Consider the following 22,858-nt stretch of genomic DNA (forward strand, 5'->3'; position numbering starts at 1 on the left):
CAAATGGGGGTGGAGGGTTATAAGATTAAAAAAAATGCTGGTGTTGACAAAAAAATAATCCAACATTTGCTAAAACCTTACACTAGCTATATTCATTTTACTAAAGTTTATTCTTTAGTGTGTTCTTGCAGACAAATTTGTGAAATTATGACAAAGAATCTTTTTTCAAAGAAGTCATAATGTGGTTAAACCTTTGCATCATTTCAGAAGTGCTACAAAATGTAATCCTGGGAGAACTGCCTGATGTCAGGTGTTTCAGTAAACCATGCAGAGTAGGATTGTGGCACAGCCACTCTGCTCTGTGTGACGGAGGAGAGAGCCAAGCTTGTGATGACTGTTTACTCAGCCCCACTCTGAGTGAACACTGCCACTATTCATCCCATGCCAGCACTGGAAAAATCAGACACACACATACATATACACACATATACAGCAGGCGTACAAAAATGCTCCATTATGTGAGAAATCTGTGAATTTTCACAACTTTGTTACAGGAAAAACAGAAACTTATTTAAGTAATAAGGCGTAATATGGTTTTTTGTTAGTTCTGAATGCTTTAATGGACTAACTTCGCTCTTACACATCTGCTTAGGTCAGGTGAGCAGCAGCTTTTGGTGCTGGCATCTCATTGGAGATTTCAGGTTATCTCCAATTTAAAGCCCATCTTTCCTGGATGATATTAATCACACCTATTAATCTTCAGCGCTCTTTATTCTTTTTCTTTTTTAATGCTGTAACTTGTGTCTGACGTTGTGCAGCACACCGGTCAGTGTTTGTCATGCCAAAATCTGGTACACAAATAAACAGTCTTGACTCACCTTCCTCTCTCACACAAAGGACAGTTTGTACCTTGAGAGCATTCACAGGAAAACTCGTGGTACACCTTTGAGGGCAAACTTTTCCAAGAACTCCGCGAGGGAACAAAAAACAAAATGTAAGACTAGTAAGCACAATGTGAGGGTAAAATAATAATAAAAATAATGGAAAAAAAAGAAAATGGAAAAGTGGCAGTAAAAATACCAAATCACCACAAATATGTTCTGTATTTCAGTTCAAAAACATGTTTTTGTTTTAGTAAAAACGGCTCAGTTATAAAACGTCATTTCATGTCACGTGTACGACTATGGAAACAAAAGTAAAAAGTGCAACACCGCCACCTCGTGGACAAATGACATCAGTGCAGCTTCTTTGTCTTTGTCTCTCACAGACTTTGATGTAAGGCACAGGTGTTGAATTCCAGGCGTCGAGGGCTGGTGTCCTGCAGGTTTTAGATGTGTCCTTGATCCATCACAGCTGATTTAAAAGGCCAAATTACCTCCTCAACATGTCTTGAAGTTCTCCAGAGGCTGGTAATGAACTAATCACTTGATTCAGGTGTGTTGACCCAGGGTGATATCTAAAACTTGCCGGACACCGGCCCTCGAGGCCTGGAGTTTGGCACTTGTGATGTAAAGTTTCCTTTGCTTCTAAAATATTTACACTCAGTCCACTTTGTTAGGTACGTTCGTTCAACTCATTTCTAATGAGACACATGGCGGAAACTCCCCCTAATGGTGAAGAAAGGGGATTTAAGAGACTTTGAAGTAGTGAGAATAATCTGAAAAATAGAATAGAATAGAATTCAACTTTATTGTCATTGCACATGCACAGGTACAGGGCAACGAAATGCAGTTTGCATCCATCCAGAAGTGCTTTAGTGATATAGATATATTACAATAAATATTAGCAATAATATAGATATGTAAATATATTACAGAAATGGGTCTATTATGGTATGTTATAATGTACACGGTATGAAGTATGTTGTGAATATTCTATAACTATAGGTATGTACAGGCTGTAGTGAGTACAAGCTATGTACAGGATATGAACAGGATATAAATATGAAAAACTATACAGAATATGAAATAAATAACTTTACAGAAATCTGAGATATACTGTTATACAGAAATGGGAACTGTGCAAGTTGTAAACAGTTGTAGGGTTAAAAATTATCGTATGTACAGAATGATTATTACAGAGCAGTAATACAGTAGTGCAGTTAAGATAAGTGAGATATGTGGATAATTCTACAGAGGCTATATAAAGTGCTAGTGGTTGTGAGTGGTGGTTCAGTCCATGTTATTATTGTGTGTTTGAGGGTACAGTTGTCCATTGTGGGTGTGTGTGTAGGTGGTTGTGGGTGTGTGTATGTTCAGTCCATGTTTTAACGTGGGTCAGATGTCAGGAGGCAGAGTTCAGAACATACCCAGTGAGCAGCAGAAAATGGCTTGTAGATGTCAGAGGTCAGATTGTTGGCTACATTGTTTCGATAGGAAGGCAACAGTAATGCAAATAACCACTTGTTATGACCAATGAATGCTGAAATGCATCTCTGAATGTACAATCCTTGAAGCAGAATATCTACAGCAACAGACCACACCAGCTGCCACTCCTGTCAGCTACAAACAGGAAACTGAGGCTGCAGTTCGCACAGTCTCACCAAAATTGGAAAACAGAATATTGGAAAATTGTTACCGGATGAGTCTGTATTTCTGCCACAATATCTAGATGGTAGGATCAGAATTTGGAATAAACAACATGGCCCAGTTCTCCTGGATCCATCCTGGGGAGCGTTATTGCAGCTTCCCACCCTCGATTTCAAGTACATTTTTCTATTTCTCTCTCACTGACACACACACACACACACACACACACACACACACACACACACACACACACACACACACACACACACACACAACAAGAAGATTGTTGACTTATGTACCTTTGCATTTTTGAAATTTTGTGTTTCAGGTGCTGTATGCTTGATTTCTTACAGGCTTTGGAAATACACTGTGCATTTCTATATACATATACTCACCATTTGTAATATAATAACTGAAATAACACAAATTTATATGAAGAAATGAACAGATAAACTGTCACAATATGCACAACGCATGGAAAGAATGAGGTGGGCCCAAATGCAGACAACTGAGAGATGGAGGTAAAAGTTTAACAAAAAGCGAGCCTTTATTCTTGGCTGCACAAAATACTACAAAACAAAAGGCAAGGGTGACTGAGATAACTAACAAAAACCTAAACTGGGATAAATTAAAAATTACAGACTACTTAAACTAGGAACCTGGAAACACGTGAGGAACAAAGAAAAACACACACAACATATACACAGAGGGTAACAAGGGAATACGCAACAGGAGGGAGACACAGCTGAACCTAATATGACATGACGAAACAAAGGGGAAGCAAAACTCAAAACAGTAAAGTAAAACAGACTGTCGAAGTAAAACAGGAACCAAGAGTCATTCACAAAGATACAGACTTGACACTGATATGAGGAACAGAGGGAGCAGAAACAGATGAATAAACATGAAGACAGAATGAAACCTACACTGGAGACATGACACACTAAACATGGGAGGCACAGGAACAAAACCTAAGAACTACAAATCACTGTATATAACCATTAACTAACTAAAATGAAGCATATTAATAATAAAAAACCCAAAACAAAACACGGAGCCACTAGACTCTGGGCCATGACATAAACTCTGATAAAGAGGAGACTAGATTTTAGAGGTAATCCTGGAAAAGCAGGTGCAACAGCACATTCAGATCACAAGTCTGATTGCACGAGCTGGCTGCAGGTTCCCTCAACCTTATAAACCTTTATAAGGGTGGGGAAACAGGCAGTTGGATGAGTGACGAAACGTATCTCCCACTGAAAATGCTGCGTCCAGATGAACAGAATCAACCTTTTGGGGGCAACGGAATAATGAAATACAATATTCAGTGTGTGATGAAATAAAAGCATGTGTACTTATCAGAGGCAGTATATATTTAAGATGGGAAAAGTTCCACAGATGATTAAAAAAAAAGACTGCTTATCAAAACTGAATTCCTGCTCAAAAGTTACAGCCTGATTTTTCACATTTGGGAGAACTGAAGATGAAGATGCTCAATTAGCGTGGGAACCAAACTCTCAGATCCAGACCCAAACAATCCAAAGCTGATCCAGCGATGCCCACCCAAGATACCATGATCAATGGTGTCAAAAGCAGCAGAAAGAGCCAACAGTACATGACCAGAATAATCATTTGACATTTAATAACTCTCTATGCTGGCCATTTGTGGTCACTTCACTTTCTTTTCTTTGATCATTTTTGCTGTGTTAATGCATATGGAATGAAACTTCCCAAGGGTCTCAATTTGTTTTCAGATTTTTAAATTTTTTAACCTCAGCTCCTTAAATATATCAGTAATATACTCTATACATCCAGTTGTTCCTCTTGGCCACTTTTGGCCAATTGAAACCGTTTAAATGCCTTTGCCCTGTGGAAACCACTTCACAGGAGTGGGAATCTTCTATTCTTGTTGTCTTCTTGTTGTCTTCCAACAAGTACATTGTACAAACAAACTGGTGTTTTAATGCTTAAAAATATAAAAAATTTATGACTATTTTACATTTAAGAAAAGAACTGATGTTAGTTAAAAACATCATACAGAAAAAATAGAAAGAAAACTTCAAAACAATAAAAATTACAGACCTAATCTGTTGGTGGACACTTTTGGCCATGAACAGGCTGAAAGGATAGTGATTTTAAACAAACAAACGCAGGGTTTAAAAAATAATGATAATAATTTAAAAAAATATTTTTTGGTAAAGTGCTTCTGGAAAGTTATCTAAGAAATTATGAGCAAATAGGACCTTTGTAATTTGGCTGGCACCTATGTTTTATCCCACCATATTATTGAAGAGCTGTCTTGGATGACTGATATTGAGTCACGATGGAGGGAGTAAGATAGATGACTAAGAATCTGGAGCTTTGTGCATTTCCACAAACTCTTCACTTTCTGGTAGCTTAGCTTGAAGCTGTGAATGCTGTTGTTCAGAAAAACGAGTGAGAGAGAGTAGTAAATTTGTTCACCTTTAGTAATCTTCAGTAAGTACTTTAGTAATCTGCTGTTCAAATGAAGAGATATTTTCTTATATTACATTTGATACTCTGTGCTCACCCATTAGCACATGACGCTATCATGTCCCAACAGCAACAGGAGCTGAAAAATGTAAAATCCTTACGAAGCACTTCAGTGAGGGATCCAAATAGCTGCTATAGTCACTGGATCTCACTCCAACATAGAGCACATTTAGGATGGATGTGCAGCTGATAGGTCTGCAGGAACTGTGTGATGTCATTATGGACCAAAATCTCAGATGACTGCTTCCAGCACCTTCTTAAATCTATGCCATGAAGAAATCTATGCCATGAAGAATTGAGGAAGTTCTAAATGTAAAAGGATCCAACTTGGTACTACCAAGGTTAACACTTAATTAAGTGGCCAGTGAAATGCAAGAAATGCAACATCATAGTGCCCAGTTTCCTAATAATCCCCACCAAATAGTGAATCTAATATTTTCCATGACAAAATGAGAGATTCGTTTAAAAAACACAAAAACTAATTGCCAAACTCATAACCCCAAAGTTTTACTTTAAACTCAGCTTAGCAAAAAACCAGATCTAAATTGAGTCTTCATGCACTTTGTTACAAGCAGCCTGTTGCAAAAAACACCCACAATTTGTTCACATTTCTTTAGTTGGCAAAAGAAGAAGTGGGTGTTCTTAAGATAGAGAATCAAAAGAAAGCCTCATGTGATGTGGCATATGGAGTTGATTTGTATGCCAGATTACACAAAAACTGCACTGAAAGTCAAAGGCAACAAATGTTGTGGAAAGAAAGAAATTATGTTTTTCTTTGTTAAAACACTGGAAACTGTTTCTCTAAAGAGAGTGTGTGTAGGGCGAGGAAGGAGAGTTTGCTGATTTTAAGACATGATAAGAAAAAAAACAGGTTGGAAACAATTGCCCTAAACTGTCTATTAAATATAGACTTTCACGACATGACTATCATCATGTGATTTTCATCACATCTCTGCTCCGTCTGTGGTTCTTAGGTAAACAAACAGAGGAAGAAATGGAAAGAGACAGGCGACAGATGGGGAGAGTTTTTGTAGCACGAGGTGAAGTCCTGTAACGACAGCGCTGAGAAACCTGAGTAAACGGATTACCACAGTTGGCTGCGGTAGGTGTCCTTCCCCTCCAGCTTCACCTGTCAAATCCTGAAAGTCTGAACCGAATCAAAGTCAACCTTCACCTTACTTGTCCCAAACCAGTAGATATTAGACTCTGAGTTTCTGTATGTGGTATTTGAGGTGAAAATAATTTTTCTCAGATTCACTAACCAAGATTAATTCCACATTTTCTGTGCTAGACCTCTCCATGGTCTCATCCACAAGCTGCCACAGGATAATAAAGGAGTTCATAGTTTACACCCTTTGAATCATTATGGAGTATTAGTCACATTTCAAGCTGTGTTAACTTTTGTATCTCTGAATAATAGTCTATGCTTTGCTGCACTGTAGATAAGCAACAGTTAACAGCAAGGAACTGGTTTTTCCTGTAGGGGTGAGATGCTTCATATTTAACGTGAGATGAACTGTAGCTAAAGAAATATGATACTCAACCTTAGCCTTCATGCCTCATGTGAGGGGTAAGTTGATCCACCTGACACACTCAAAAAAACCCGATTCTTTGTCCTCAATAAACACGAAGCACTAATTTTGAGTAGAATGCTACTGAGATAGATAAAATCAAATGTTTATTTAGCCAGATAATGACAGCCAGATTCATTCACTGAATTCCACCTTCAGACCAACTGTATAATCTGTAGTATAAAGACAGTCTAGGGCCTAGACTGCCTAGACAGGATACTGCCTAGACTCTAGGCAGTATCCTGTCACGGACGATAATCAGCCAGGACAACTCATGAAACATCTGCTTGCATGTTGTTGAAATCAGCTGTGTACATTCACAAAGAGCATCAAACCTATTCTGTATTTAAAATATTAAAAATAATATTCATTGTTATGGTGCAATATGAATTTTAGGATCACATATTTGTCTAAGCTTCTCTCTAAACTTTATGCTCATTTTACTCCACAGCCACTAGTTTGGGAAAAGAAAGTGCTTCTGACAAACAAGAGCAACGTTTTTACCAAAGTTGTGACGTAAATGCGATAAACAGGCAACAAACAAAGCTGATTTATAGATTAGTGGAGAAAATAGAAAGAAATATATCTACTCCAAAAATAAAACTAAATGCTTTTGTAATTATGACAACAGTATTTACTGTGTGACACTGTAGGTACATCCCAACCCCAGTCACCAGTAAATATATATAATAATATAATAATAATAATATATATATATATATACAGCTGATCATCAACAATTCAACAAGTCTGCTCCTGCAGACTTGTTGCAAACTACAACAGATGGAGCACTTGTGCTGTATTTAAGAAAGCTAATCTGTAAATCAGATTGGGAGCGTCCACATCAATCGGACTTCGATGAATCATGTGTTCAAGTGAAAAGCCACTGGACCATCTGGCCATGAAGCCGTGATTCCTCCTGATGGTAAGAAGATAAGGCTCTCAGTCTGTGTTCGTCTGTTAGAACGAGGCGGTAACAATGTGTTAATCTTCCTACTCGAAGTAAAACTATTTTCCTAGGAGGTCAGTGTGCTGAGTGAGGTGACAGAGGACGTGCAGAAGGTTTGCTTCTGGCTGTGACTTTGGGATAAAATAAGGAAAAGGATGGCAGCTATGTACCGATCACCCTCTCTGGGAAACAAAGAATTAGTGGCTCTGTACGGAGGGGAAAGAGATCATTATTTTGACAAGGATGAGGACTGTATCAGTGAGGTAAGGAAGCTAAAGGTTTAAAGATAATAAAGTCTGTTTAAATCTGTTTTCAATATGTGTATGTATATGTACATTCAAAGTTAGATAGAATTATGAATTACGAAGTTGTGCACTTAGTTGTGCACTTATGTGAACAGAAGGAAATCCCCTGACTAGTTCCCACATCCTTCCTCAACGTTGCACTGAAAATCTTTTATTTGAGGCATTGCATGCAGAGCATAAAACATTAGTATAAAATACACTACTTCAGCGGTTTCACAGCTAGATGAAAGAAGTCTGAGTGCAACAGACAGTTGCTATTGTTTCTGATAACAACTACATAAGGTGTCTAAAAATGAAAAATGGAAATACCCTTATGAAGTTAATTTTTTATGCACACTCTAACCCCATGAATGCAAGATCTTTGCAGTTCAGCCACAGGTAGAAGCCAATATAGAAAAGGTTGAAAAAATAATGTGCAATCACTCAAAGCACTCAAAGTAAATCTATTGCACTGAATTCATTCGCAATGTTTCATAATCTTGGCAACTTCTAACCTGTCAGGAATGTGACCTGGACTCGGAGTGCAGTGAGGAAGGAAAAGACGGGAGAGGCATTCGCAGCTCTCTGTCACTGGAAATCGTTGGTCTGCAGAGGGAGCAGCATGTTTACTTCTCCAACCAGGAGTACTACAGGAGGCTGGAGGAGCTGAAGAGCAATCACCTGAGGAACATGGCTGAGTTGGAGAGGATGTACATCAGCCAAGGCAAGGAAAGGCATGGAGGGGGCGATAACGCATGTCTGGGAAGAAACAAAGAGGCCAGGCAGCTCCTCAGGTTGGATACGCTCTATGACTCACACTTAAACCTTGACATAATAGAGAAATGGAAACATAAAGACCCCAATAACTATTGCTTAAATAATTGTATGGTTTAGTTTTTATTTTATAAAGTCAACAGCCATCAGGTGTTAAATCAAATCTGCCTTATATTAGATAAGATTAGATTGGATTAGATTAGATTAGATGAAACTTTATCAATTCCTCGGATGGTTTCCTCCGGAAAATTCAGCTTCCAGTAGCACAGCACCGACAGAAGTTGCATGTTACAGATACAATAAGGGGAATGAGAGTAAGGATATAAGCATAAATACACCATATACACACACATGTATAAATACAGAATATACAACATGGATAAATAGGATTGCACATTTGAGGGACAGCACAGTTCCCTGTGGTGCTCCTGTGCTGCTGACCACAGTATCAGACGTGATGTCCTTCAGCCTGACGTACGGTAGTCGGAGATCCAAGCAATCAGGCAGGGGTCCACCTGCATCCTGTTTAGTTTCTCCAGGAGCAGACAGGATTGCATTGAAGGCACTGGAAAATTCAAGAAACAGGATCCTGACCGTGCCTTTTCCCTTGTCCAGGTGTGATTGGGCTCTGTGTAGGATGTCATCCTCCATCCCAACATCCCTCTTGTAAGCGAACTGTAGTGGGTCCTGGGCCACTACAGTAAGAACAAAGATGAGTGCCTAGCGTGCTCTCATTTACATGTTGTTTCCAAAAGAATTCGATAACTATTCAAAAGCAACATTTATTACAAAACAACAACAATAATAATATCTCTGAAGGATGATACAGACATTATTCAAATAATTAAGGCTTAGTGGACTAAATCAGAAACTCACACACGTAATCCGTTTTCTCATTTTTCCTGTTTCGTGTTGAGTCAGGAACCTTTTGAAAGGAAATTCAAACAGAATTTTGACGCAGTAGCAAGAACTCTGTTTCCAAACTTTAAATGTCAAAAGTCACACATTTTTGAACTGTGACCTTTAAAGTGAAAAAAAAAAATTCCCTTAAAGGATGTTTAATGGATAGGAAATTGTTTGTTTTTCTTACTGGGAGTTGTGCTTTGTGTTGTGCTACAAATATTTAATAATGTAAGAGCTTTATTTTTTAGAGAATATGTGAAAAATTGGAATTTATTTAATTCTCAGGAGTGGGACCACATGCCCAAACACTGCCTTCCTGTCCTTGCATTTGCTCACCTGTAACCTGTTTGCTTTTGTTTCTTACACCCCATCACCGTTACTTCTCTTCCCAAATGCTGCCACTGACCCACCACTTTACTTCTCATTCTTCTGAAATCTTCACTGACAGTTTACAAGTGTTTGGCATATACATTCATTGTTAATTTGACTGAGAATGTTAATGTCTGACCTAGTGGCCCTGCCAGGAGACTCCAGAGGATCAACTCCCAGGAGGAGCTGGACTTCCAGGAGTCATCAAGTGGCTCGGACCAGTCGGAGCTCTGTGGAGAGGACAGCATTGGGGAGCTGGACTGGACTCCCAGCCAGGAGCAAATTTTTGAGAGGTTGGTAATGAAGTATTAATTCACAGCACTGCTGAGTCTTCATTGGATACTGGAAGAGAGTGGAAAAAGATACAGGGAAACTCTGAGCATCATGTGTAATTCTTAGCTTTAGGGCCAGTCAATGCTATTAGTTCCTTCATCCCCTAGGAACTGCCTGTATACTCTTGTCACATTAGGCTGGGCATTGTTGGGCTCGACTGTGCTGAGCAGTGAGCACAGGGCCCAAAAGAGGACATCATGCCCTCAGGCCACCCTCATGAAGCCTAGAATAGTATAGCTGCTTTATTGTTGTTCAGAATATACACCTGTTAGTGCAGATCAGCATGAAATTTCAGTGCATGTACTCGCCATCTGACTGTACAATATAAATGATAAATAAATCCAAAGGTATGAAAATAATCTCAGATTTGTACACGTATGTGAATACAGGAGGAATTTGTCTATATTCATTATTAGAAAACGGGAGAAAACCTGTAAAGAATATTAGGAAAAACTGCCCTAAATATACAGTCACATTGTGCATATATGTTTGGGGGTTGGAGGGTAGGGGTACAGCATAGAGGAGTAGCTATGAGTTCCAGAGTCTGATGGCATTGGGAGTGAACCTGTTGCAGAATCTGACTGTCCTAGACCTGATGCTGCAATATACCTCTTGCCAGAGGGGAGCAAGGATGGGGTGATGGGCGCGGACGGAGTCTTTGATGATGTTACAGGTTCTGCTGAGACAGCGTCTGTGCACGACATCCTGGATAGATGGAAGAAATGTCCCAATGATCTTCTCAGCAGTCCTCACCACTCTCTACAACGATTTCTTCACTGTGGGGAATGACTGGGCTGTTCCAAATGAGCTGTTGAATGCGGTGGAAAGATTCGACACATTCACAGGGCTTCATCTCACCATCACTACCAGGGAATCACAGACTAAGCTCTAACGAGGGACCATGGGACACAGCACATACAGTTTGAGAGAGATGAGGGAACTGGCCACCAGTGGGAATACAGCTGATACTAATCACAGACAAATGAGACAAGGAAAGCAAAACAGTTTTCCCTTAAGCTACCAAAATAGAAGAGGAAGTAACAGAACACTGGAACTGAATCACAGGCTTGACTTTGAGACAGAAAGGTAAAGAAACAAAGAGAGACAGACCAAGACATGAGAACTGACAGGGACAGGAGATAAAAATGGAGGCATGATTGACACTGAGACCCAGACAAAGATACTCAAGCTACACACAGACAGAAGACAAAACAGAGACAAGACTTGGATGGACCGGACACAGAAAGGAATTATCATCTGAAGAGAAACCAAAAACTGGAAGGCAAGATGACAAATGCAGAAGCGCCAATAATACAATACACAGGACACAAAATAGACAGGCTTGACCACAATTACCATCACAAATCCAAAAGAATACACCGTGAATACATAAAAGTCAAAACCCTGGGTCAATGACTCGGAGACCATGATACTAGTGCACCTGTTGTTAATTTCATTAAAGCCAAATCACATAAAACCTGCTGCTTATGTGACCAAATCACAGAGGTTTAATTGAGTTGATGCTATACACTAATTAAAAAATATTCATACAAATAAAAGAATAAAGAGGGAAAGAAAAACCCACAAACAATAAAAAAGCACAAGGAAATTTAAAATAGTCATAATCATAATAAATTTACATATGGGCTTAAGCATTAGAGATAGTTTGTGCTATCTGATCTGATCTGAGTGATCTCAGATATTTGTGTTCTCACTTATATCCTCACCATGCAACATCTACACAAGTTCAGTGGTTAAATCAACATATTACTGATGAACAGATCTCACTATCACATTTTATTCTCCTGTATTTTCCCTCAGAGATGTGCTGCTGAGCCCAGAGAGGATGACGAGCCAGAACCGGTTTCGCTTCCAGCCCAATACCTCCTGTCCGAAACCGCAGGCAAGAGTGTCCGATCAAGCTGGTGCCAGAATTCTGCCCAACTCCAAAGTCACTGTTCCCAAACCTTTCCAGATGATGCTAAGAGAAGAGGAGAGGAAGAAGCACAAAGTGCGCACACGTTCAGAGATTGAGCTGGAGAACACGCTGCTGAGGCAGGAGTTGGAAGAGCTCCGAGAATGCCAGAAAAAGTTCCGGGCGTCACCTGCTCCGGCACACATACACCTGCCTCTCTATGAAATTATCAGCCGTCGCAATAGTCAACGGTCAAACCAAAGCAGAAGCAACACCAACAATAACAGGAACATGGATGCTACAAGCACCCAGACCTCTACTGCACTCTCACCACAGCCTTTTCAGTTTTTGGAGAGAGAAAGGAGGAAGAAGGAGGCCAGGATTGTGGCAGAGCTTGGAAAGTTTGGTGAGAGAATTGAGCGACATAACTTCAAGGCAAAGCCAATGCCCACATCTATTTATGGCACCAGACACAGAGAGGGCACCATGACTACAAGCCATGATCCCTACACTCAAATCTTCTACAAAATGGAAAGAGAAGCTAATGAGAGCCAAAGTGATCAAAGCTCAGACCTGGAGCTTGATATGCACCAATCCGACTCCTCTCTCGACTCCTGCAGGTCCCAAAGAAGTCCTTCTTCCAAGCCAATGAAGAAGCAAATACAGCTGTCCATTGAGATGGTGAAGGAGAGAGAGACCCCTATCACTGACCCCAGCGGCTGCAACATCTGCTTGTCTCAACAGCTGGGTGGCCCAGAGCTTCTGCTCAGTAACAAAGGTGTTCTCAGTGTGTGACAAAGTGTTTAAAACTCACAGCAAAAAGGGAGACGAGGAGCAGTTACATCTACACTGTTTTTGAGTTAGTTTTACAATGCAGGCAAGTCAACATGGTTTCTAGTTGCTCTTGATCAAACAATAAAACACGGTTAAAGAAATGCATGTGCAAGGATGTGTTGTTTTTGTTTCTGTTTTTGTGGAATATTTTGCAATCAAAAATACATTGATTGTTTTCTGTCATAATTTATTGTTTGTTTCAGGTTGTTTCATTTTTTTCAGTTTATATATTTAGAACCACCACAGTCGCATCAAGGCACTTTTTATTGTAAGGTAAAGACTTTAACAGTAATACAGAGAAAACCCCACAATCAAATTCCCCCTCTGAGTCCTCCTTTAAGCAAACACTGGTGACAATGGGAAGGAAAAACTCCCACTTAACTTTTGCATTTGCTGTAACCAGTTAGGTGTGATGGAGACAGGACAAAAGACACAGTGTGAAAAAGAGCCAGAGATTAATAATGACTAATTATTCAATGAAAAGTGTATTAATACACAGTCAGTGAAAAAGGTAAGTGAAGAAGAAACATGCAGCACATCATGGGAAAGCTCTAGTAGCCATCGCAGTATATCTAGGCAGGAGTCAAAAATCCCCTGATCCAGCCACAACTATAAGCTTTCTCAACAAGGAAAGCTTTGAACCTGGTCTAATAGCACGCTGCCTCCTGATCCTGAATCAAAACTGGGAGCTTTTGATTCAGGATCAATTTTCGCCACTCACTAACTTCGGCTATTTTTCCCATCTCTGTGTTTATGAACTGTTCGGTAAAATGTTGCTCAAACAGGTTAAAACTAATCATGTACCCGTTTCTGCAAGTTCAGGGAACAAAATACCGGTCTGGGCACATATTCAACCAATGACTGACCATTCTCAGTGAAATGCCGTAAATAGCGGGGTGTTGGTATGTGTACCACAATCGCGTTGGTGCCAGATGATCACACCGCTCACGGAAGTCACTCCTCCACGCGCGTAGCCAGCTGCAGCTGAGAAGAGGGCGTGTAGCCCATTACAGTGCTGCAAGACGTCTTTAGAGATAAAAGCTTAGGTGTCAGTCACAGCACAGGAGACGAAAGGGCTGGACGCCTGTGAAACGTTAAGCCTTTTAAGCGGAATCCTGAAAATAACCAACGCTGGAGTTCATCGGAATTCTCAGGATTATGGAAACTCTGCGCATTCTGAGTCTGGGTAAGTGCACTTTATTTAAGCCTTTACTGAATAACTGAAGTCAAATAGCTAAAGTGTTTTTGCATTCGCTTGCAGGGGTGATTTGCATCAATATGATCTAACTTTAGCCTCCTGTAGTCTTAGTTGTTCGCCACAAAGCAGGTGTTATCAATAAAGCGCGGTTTGCGCTTCTGTTTGGAGAGTGGTGATTTCTTAAGACATTTAAGCTCGTGTTTATTTGAGGGGGACGAGGAGGTTTGTCCAGTCACCAAGTTAGACTTGAAGTCAGTAAATGCACGTGGCGTCTCCCCACGCACTTTGCTGGCTATCTGAGTTTGTCAAACTCAGTCTCTCACTCAGCGCAGTCGATCTCCATCCTCCGCCCACTCCACTGCTGGAGCAGAGTGTGTTCTCTTTCCTCCTTGCTTCTTCATTGTACCGTGTGTTTGTGCCACTCCCTTCTTTTTCTGGACAGATATTAAACTTGACCTTGCAGTAGCATAACAGATCCGACCACTGCTGACATTAAAGAGAAACAAAGTTATAAGTTATAAATATGTTATTTTTGACAAACTATCCCATTACATTTTTTTCCAAGTTATCTGCCCCATCAATGTTTAAACAAATACTGGCTACATTGCTTTTAAACACAATACACGACTTTGCATTTTGGCACCCAATGTCAAATCATGTTTCTGGTCTCTTTCCCCCCAGCTGTGTTCGTGAATCTTTGCTATCCACAGGAGGTCCCATGTAATGTCAGTCATAGCCCTCAAGGGATCATTTATAGAGTCCCAGAGTTCCAGGCACAGGCGTGTGACTATCACTGGGATAATGCAAGCGTAAGTTCAACACCTGCTTAGTTTGGGAAGGAAATTTTATTTCCTGATGTATCCTGTGCCTCTGTGTTTTTTTTTTTTGTTGTTGTTTTTTTTTAAGCATAAATCTATTATATACAGGTGTTTCTCATGACAGATAAAGCAGAAAAAAGTGCTAAAAAGAATGAATTTAATGTTTGATTGTCTGATCGGCACATGGCCATGTGGCTTTATATGATTAATGAGATTGTTATGATAGCTCCAGAGCCACTATTTTAACCCTGTTACGACTGTGACAAACCCTCTTACTGAATGAATTTGTAAAACTGCTCTGATTTTCTCATCTGTTGCCTTCAGGGTCATGTCCTCGCAAACCAGAAGGGTAAAATGGATAAACTGGTACTGAAAAGCAGTAACAGGAGTATTATGATTACCAGCTGTTTGAGCCACCTCAACTATACTCGGGACTGCATCTCTGAGGTGTTACACTCCTCACCTTTTAACTGCACACCGAGTAACACATGATAATTTAAAGCAGAGAGACATAATTAATGACATTAATTTAATTAATGTAATTTCATCTGCCTATCTTAGGGAATACAGCGCAGAGCAAGTTGTGACAGTGAGTATCTGCTTGCTTTATTTTTAAAGGATATTTGATGATACGTTTTTTTCCACTGAGGTAATTATAGATAATGTTTTTGATTTCTTCTTTTTACAGCTGACTGCAGTACTCCTGGAGGAGGTAGGAAACAGCAAAGCAGGAAATTATACTGATGTTAAGTTTTTATTATATTAGACAATTAAATCTTAATAATAAATTTTCTATGTAAAATTAGAAATGAATGACCTCTTCAAACAGGTATGGAAAGTTGAGATTCTCATCTCAAAAAAGAGATGAGCATCTGAGTCATAAAAACTGAATGGCAGTAAAGGAAGTCTAAAAGGGTTGTTGTCACATGCCTCCACTTCCTGTTGATGAATGAGCTGCTGAGGAAGTAGGTTTTTCAGTTTTCATTCATAAACAAGTAATCACTGTGTGATATTTAAAAATGTTAAATCACACTTGACCCAGTGCAAGAATTTAAATAGAATTCTGCTGCACTCAGTGCAAATTAGTATCTGGGACGTCAAGTCACTCATCAGCTCAGTTATGTAAATAAACTGCAATATCAATCTGTGGATTGATAATATATAATTTCACAGTGAGTCAATTATTGTTGATATTGTCACGCAGTGTTGTCGGGTGTTCATACAGAGAGGAAGTTTGGAACCTTATGGCTAATCATTGTTGAAATGTGAGTTAGTGTAAAGAAAAAAACTGATTTGCTTCTGAGACGTCTGAAAATAGAAGTTTTGATGTTGCAAAAATATTATAGTTTTGTAGTACATATCACAGCTAGTCCAGAACTAGTTCATGAACATATAATGATGCTAAAAGGGAACTGTACAAAACTGTGTCAGTTACTAACATGCAGCAGCTTGATAGACTGTTGTCATCCAATAGATGAATGCCTGGATGGATGAAAAATCACTTATAGCTCAAAAGTGGCATCAGTCATGTCACAGACAACCCAACAAGAATATTTTCTAAATGACTGGAAGTCTAATTCATGAGGGATACGCAGCTGCCTGTCAGTTTAAATAATGCAAAAATTGTACTTTGGAGATCTCAGGCAAAGTAAAATGTTCAGCAGACTAATTGTCAAACTCTCTTTGCTCTTGTAGGGATACCTCAACATTACTGGTATATGATTACCAGTTTCTCCATCACGGCACTGCTGGTTCTACTGGTCTGCATTTGCAGGTATTTCAAGTCAAGTCAAGTCAAGTCAAGTCGGCTTTATTGTCACTTCAACCATCAGCTTCAATGCTGAACTCAAAAGTAACAAACTTCAAAATACAAAGAATAAACTCAGGCAGGCAGACAGAACACACAGCATGAATGAGGGTCGATCGTGACACAAACAAAGGAAAACACAGGGCTTAAATACACAGAGGGGGCCATCAGGGAATGGGAAACACCCAACCAGTCACTGGTTGGGTGTGAAGGGAGGAAGAGAGAACAAAAGAGATGCTGTGGAGGGGAGCCCGAGATTATTAATAGTTAATAATTGCAGAGAGGTGTATTAACACATAGTGAGTAAAAAAAGGTTACCAAAGAAGAAACACCTGTGCATCTTGGGAATCCCCCAGCAGCTTAGACCTATTGCAGTGACACTACTGGGAAGATTCAGGCTCACCTTATCCAGCCCTAACTATAAGCTTTATCAAAATGGAAAGTTTTTTTTGCCTACTCCTAAAAGTAGAGCGAGCGTCTCTGTCTCCCAAATCCAAACTGGGAGCTGGTTCCACAGAAGAGGAAAACTGAAGGCTCTCCCTCCCATTCTACTTTTAAATACTCTAGTAACAACAAGCAAGCCTGCAGTCTGAGAGCGAAGTGCTCTAATGGGGTGATACGGTACTATGAGGTCATTAAGATAAGATTGGGCCTGATTATTGAAGCTTTTGCATGTGAGGAGCAGGATTTTAAAATTAGATTCTGGATTGAAGAGAAGCCAACATATAAGAAATCTGCTCTCTCCTAATCCCTGTCAGTACTCGCAGAGTTTTGGATCAACTGAAGGCTTTTCAGGGAGTTTTAAGAACATCCTGATAATAATGAATTACAGCAGTCCAGCCTGGAAATAGTACATGCATGGACAGGTTTTTCAGTATCACTCTGACACAGGTTGTTTCTAATTTTGGAGATATTATGCAAATGGTAGAAAACAGTTCTACTGTACATATGTTTAATTTGTGCTCCGTAGGACACATCTTGGTCAAAAAGATTCCTCACAGTGTTACTGGAGGCCAAGTTAATGCCATCCAGAATGAAGCATCTGGTTAAATACAGTATTTGTAGGATTTAGTATGTTCTGATATTCATAAGATCAGAACAATATCCATCCCTCCCTGTGACAGGCATTTGGTCCTTTCAGACACTGAGGCATGTGTCTGATTTCCCTTATATATCAATAGCAATTTGTTCTTCCAACCAAGCACAGTCAGTGTTTAATTAGTTTCAGTCTTTGCATTCACATTCACAGTCACCAGTGTCATGTAATTATTTGGTTCAGAGTGGAGTCCTGAGGTTGTGGAAACCTCAAACCAAAAGCCAGCAGCAACATAGCAGCTTAACCTGGTCCGGTCAAAAAACCAGCGTCTCTTTTCAAAGTTGAAGCTGTCAGAAATGTTTGTGCCATAATGAAGCACGAGAACTTTCACTTCCTACTGCCTATAGCATTACAAAAACCCCTTTTGTGTAGATTTTAAACTTTAATCTTTTTGTTAACCCTGTGTTGAACCATGTCTTTGTTAAACATGCATAGCATTAAGAAAAATATTTCTATCTACAAATATGAATTAAAATAATTTATATACTTTTTTAATACATACAAAGTTCTCTCCAGTAGCTTTCCAACAGTAGAGTGAAACTGATCTTTTTGCATTTAAGTCTGAGATCAACACACACAGCAGAGTGACTTGATGCTATTTATAAACAAAGTGCATTTATATATATATATATATGTGTGTGTGTGTGTGTGTGTGTGTGTACATATATATATGTTTATATATATTTCTAAAGATATGTTAACATCACAGTAAAATTGCAGTGAAATGAAACTATAAAACATTAATACCACTCTAGTGTTGGCACTTGTTTCTGGAGAAACCTTTGTTTAAATGTAAATCATACCGTACCTGGTGTACAGTACTAGTACTTCTGTTTTATTAAAGATAAGCTATATAAACATGTTTTATACAAACTATGACTGAATCTGTTAATCCTGCCTGCTTCATTACAGTTGTATGTTTAACGTCACTGTATCTTAATTTTGCCTTTTCAATGTATTTTCTTATTAAAACAGTAACATTTATATCTAAAGAGACTTCTGTTTTCTTTTTTACAGCAAAACCTATGTGTGCTCTGTTATCTCATGATTTTAACAAATGGAGAGAAAAAAATGAGATGGTAAGATAGGGTATTTTGTAAGGTGAAGAATCTTGTGATAGGAAGTGAGTCATAGAGATCTTTGTGTCTATGATGGGAAGAATCGCTGTACTGCTTTGAGGGCAGGGATTTTTTTTCTCACTCTTCAAAAATTACCACCAGCTGTAGCACAAAGGTTTCACTGCTTTCATATCTTTCTACACACACCGTTACTGGACATGCTGGGAGCTGTTTTACAAAAAAACCCCCACAACCTTAAATGAAAATTGCACCTATTTTATACAGTGTTGCTCACTTAAGTTTAAACTTAAAAGTTATGTTATTTTTTTTTTAGTAAATAAACTGATGGGATTTACTGGGAGAAGAGGAAGCTGGAAAATATAAATATCGAGTGGTTGGCAGTTGGTGGAATCACAAGTTCTGGTGTACGGAAACCACTTATTTAAAAAAAAAAGATTAGAAAGAAGTTGTTCTAATTTCTGCTGTAGATTTGGTTTTTTTTTAATGTTTTTTGAGGACAGGAAATGACCAACAGACCTGGGCAGCTGCTGCAGCCGAGATTTACTGCTTATTGTGCAATACATAAACAAATGTTGCATAGGGTTTCCTCTCCTATCCTCTCTTTCTTACAACTTTCCCATCTCCATTGCCAAACTACATTGGCAAGCTCTCCACCCTTGATGAGTGTATAACTCCCATAAATACAGTAAGTGGATGTCTTCAAATTTCCTCCCTCTTAACCCTGGCCAAACTGAGGTTCTTGTGTTTGCTGAGGAAGTCAATCATTGCTTTGATTCTTTCTGCAACAATATAAAATGATATGTGTTTGAAAAGGCACAAATAAAGTCATTATTATCACTCAGAGGAACGTTATCGCACATCAACTGTAGCTTTCGCTAGCGGACCAGTTGGGTGCCAGATTGCACAGAAACAGCTTGTGTGTTTGATGATCAAGGATTGATAGTCAGGTCCTTGCAGTTCTGGGATTAAGACATTTTCAGCAAACATGAAGATTTCTTAAACTCTTAATCTTACTGGCTGCTCCACAAACATACCACGAGACATTCCCCCTGAGCATTTGTGCCACCCCTTCCATGCACCACTGCTAATTAGGACATGCTGAACAAGTAATATAGTTTCCCCTCACCAAATATGTATACCCTCTGTATCACACAGCAGATCTCATTATTTGTCTGATATGGCCAAATCATTAAAAATGTTTCAAAAGGCATCAGCGTGTTGCAATCTATGTAAAAAAAAGAAACCAAAAAACTGAGGTTACAATATTTCCCACATGGCAGTTTTATCCAAATCACAAGGAATATATCTTTGCACTAAATTAGAAACTCACAAACTTAATTCATTTGTTAGTTTTTCTATCGAGGCTGGGGATTTTCAAGTAAAGTGCTTTCAAAAAGCATTTTTGACATACTGTCAGTAACTGTGTTTCCAAACTTCCGAAATTTAAATGTCAAAAGTCATTGTAATTTGACTCACTCTGTCTGATCAGACATATCAGTCCTGCTAGGAGATTCCAGAGGATCAATTCACAGGAAAAGCTGGACTTGCAGAGTCATGATGTGGCTCTGACCAGGAGCTGGCCTTGTTGATTATGTCATAAGTCATGCCCAGGTTTTTCTGTGGATCTTCTAACAAAATGCTTCTGTATTAGGTGATTCTCAGCTCAAGGTTAGCAAACTTTGAAAGGACAGAAGGAACTGGAGCACACAGCACTACAGTGGCTTTGCTTGAAACGCTAAAAAAAGGAACAGGGAAACCAGTTTGACCAAAACAAAACTCTACACAGCATCCTGTGCAATTCTCAGATTGACTGTAAATTTAATCAAATATATTAACGCACACTGAATCCTCTTACAATTCCCCCCATTTCACTAATTGAACAGACTTTCAGAAATCTTGAATACTGAATCTAAGGGTAGGAGTTCTGAGCATGGGAACTAAACCACCTCTGAATTATCAAGATAAAACTACATGCAGGTACCTGTTTATCAGTGTCCAAGAAGTAACTCATGCAAGCTCTTTTCCTCATGCAGCACACAACAGGAAATGTCTGTCAGATTTATCTTACTAATGGAAATGCTAGGCAGCTTGCAGGAGCTGGCACACCATCGGACATCACACATCTGATCTGAGTGACTTTGGACATTTGTGTTCTCACTTATAGCTCCACCATGTAACATCTAGGCAAGTAGAGACTATGCACCCACTAAACTCACTAAACACTACCCACTAATCACTCTTGCAGACTTTTCTCAGAGGTTTTCAGTCTTGACTTCCATGTCTTGGACTATTGCACAAGAAGTAGACACCCTCAGATTCATGACAGCTCACTGACATCCACTGGCCTATCTCTTCCCCTGCAGATGAGTCACGAATCACACTCCACTGCCACAAATGGATTTTAAATTTGGTAACAATTCAACTAGTAACAATGCATTTTATGTTCCAGGATTTCAGTCTAAAATTAACTAATTGTGAGGCTGGGCTGTACTGTGTCACAGTACTGTGTGACAGCAGCAGCCTCACTTTTAGCAGTGCACTCTGCTAAACCACAAAAATTCCGGACTAAAAATTTTAGGGAAATGAAAAAGAACAAAAGGCTTTGATCTGGCATAGAAGATTCCCTTATAAGTAAATTGCAAAAAACACTACACGGATAAAGTTAATGGTTTGCGTGGTCTTTTACGTCACAATCTATACTTGTCACTATGTTGCTTTTAATAAATACAATCAAAAGAAACGTGTAAATAAAGGAGGCTTGACCTGCCTTACCCTCCCCTGGGGAGAGGTATGACATACGATCATATGGCATGTGTCTCGCAGTGCTGAGACTTCCGGCGGTTTACCTGCTGCGTTAAGCGGGATTGGTGCAAGACGCATTTCAACAATAAAGAAGAGATTACAGTCAAGAGGAAAAGACCGCACATCTTTCCCTTTTAAACTTTCATCTGAGTGGAATCGTGACAATACAATACAAACTGCGATGTGCCGCAAATCATGTGTTCTCTAACAGGACGTTCTTGATCATGCGTTTAGAAAGAAGCCTTATTAAAAAATATCCTCTGCTGTGCGAGACACTTTAGCGTGCACCTTTATGAAACCTTTAATCATGTTTAATCATGTGGGAAGAGAAGGATAACAGTACATGCACGTGACGTATACAGGGCAGGATTTCACACCTCCTCAGACGCTGTGTCAGACACTTGTGGCGCTCCGTCTCTCGCTCTTAGGTGCTCTTCTCCCAGCATGATCAGATCATTTTAATCATACCATTTTAATTATTTTGTTTTCAGTTACTACTGATTTTATCTACTGTTCTGATTTTATCTGTTTTGATTTTATATACTGTTGTTTGTTTGTTTGTTAATTAGTTAGTTAGTTTATTTGCTTGTTTTATTCAATTTTAAACCATGCTTTTTATTTGTTCTTGTTTCTAATGTCTCTGTAAAGCACTTTGAATCACCTTGTTGTTGAATTGTGCTATACAAATAAACTTGCCTTGCCTTTGTTGTTGACACTCTTTCCACACTTGATCTGTGGAATGACTGCAAGAAGAAAGGAGGTGGGGTGGGTGTGTTTGTGAACTGCAAGTGGTGTAACCTGCTACTGAGACTGCAGTGCTTTGTGTCAGAGAGACTGAACAGCAACACAGTTCACCCAGGGAATTGTGCTGTCCCCTTTCCTCTTCACCAGCTATACGACTGACTTCACATACATCATATAAACGTATCTCCTTCAGAAATACTCTGATGACATGGCCATTACTGGAAGTGTGGAGATGGAATGGGAAGAGGAGTAAAGAAGACTGATTCATCGCTTTGTGAGGTGTTGTGATGTAAATTGTCTGCTGCTGAATGTGGCCAGAACAAAGGAGCTGGTGGTGGACTTCAGTAGAAGCAGATCCCAACCCTTCCCTGTCTGCAATGGTGGGACTGATGTCGAAATA

The 22,858-nt window shown here is 39.4% G+C and overlaps 2 protein-coding genes across 13 annotated transcripts in view; both read left to right on the forward strand.

Annotated features, from left to right (window-relative positions):
* LOC309720986 (protein FAM161A) overlaps positions 1-13,019 on the forward strand; it is a 29,456-nt gene extending 16,437 nt beyond the window's left edge. For 4 of the 12 annotated variants that reach the window (XM_082558292.1, XM_082558282.1, XM_082558287.1 and 1 more), the window contains 6 exons: positions 5,957-6,084; positions 6,466-6,552; positions 7,382-7,765; positions 8,309-8,580; positions 9,976-10,125; positions 11,987-13,019. In XM_082558292.1, the coding sequence (XP_082414418.1) occupies positions 7,658-7,765; positions 8,309-8,580; positions 9,976-10,125; positions 11,987-12,875 (1,419 nt within the window). In that variant the 5' untranslated portion in view covers positions 5,957-6,084; positions 6,466-6,552; positions 7,382-7,657 and the 3' untranslated portion in view covers positions 12,876-13,019. Of the gene's footprint in view, positions 1-1,207; positions 1,375-5,956; positions 6,085-6,465; positions 6,553-7,381; positions 7,766-8,308; positions 8,581-9,975; positions 10,126-11,986 lie in introns of all 12 variants that reach the window. The other 8 variants (XM_082558283.1, XM_082558293.1, XM_082558288.1 and 5 more) reach the window with 7 other exon arrangements.
* A 91-nt stretch (positions 13,020-13,110) lies between these two features.
* LOC309720988 (uncharacterized protein) lies at positions 13,111-18,799 on the forward strand. The gene is made up of 6 exons (XM_082558296.1): positions 13,111-14,100; positions 14,794-14,921; positions 15,255-15,377; positions 15,492-15,519; positions 15,619-15,642; positions 16,626-18,799. The coding sequence occupies exons 1-6, from the start codon at positions 14,073-14,075 to the stop codon at positions 16,772-16,774; spliced, it is 480 nt and encodes a 159-aa protein (XP_082414422.1). The 5' UTR covers positions 13,111-14,072; the 3' UTR covers positions 16,775-18,799.
* The last annotated feature ends 4,059 nt before the right edge of the window (positions 18,800-22,858 follow it).

Source organism: Aulonocara stuartgranti, assembly GCF_965226115.1.
Source record: "Aulonocara stuartgranti genome assembly, chromosome: 13".
NCBI lineage: Eukaryota > Metazoa > Chordata > Actinopteri > Cichliformes > Cichlidae > Aulonocara > Aulonocara stuartgranti.

Excerpts from the sequence above, each read along its gene's own strand:
- LOC309720988 (XM_082558296.1), top strand. The coding sequence starts at position 14,073 with ATGGAAACTCTGCGCATTCTGAGTCTGG. Across the intron at positions 15,378-15,491 it reads CTCGGGACTGCATCTCTGAG|GGAATACAGCGCAGAGCAAG; the intron begins GTGTTACACTCC and ends TGCCTATCTTAG. Across the intron at positions 15,643-16,625 it reads CTGCAGTACTCCTGGAGGAG|GGATACCTCAACATTACTGG; the intron begins GTAGGAAACAGC and ends TTGCTCTTGTAG.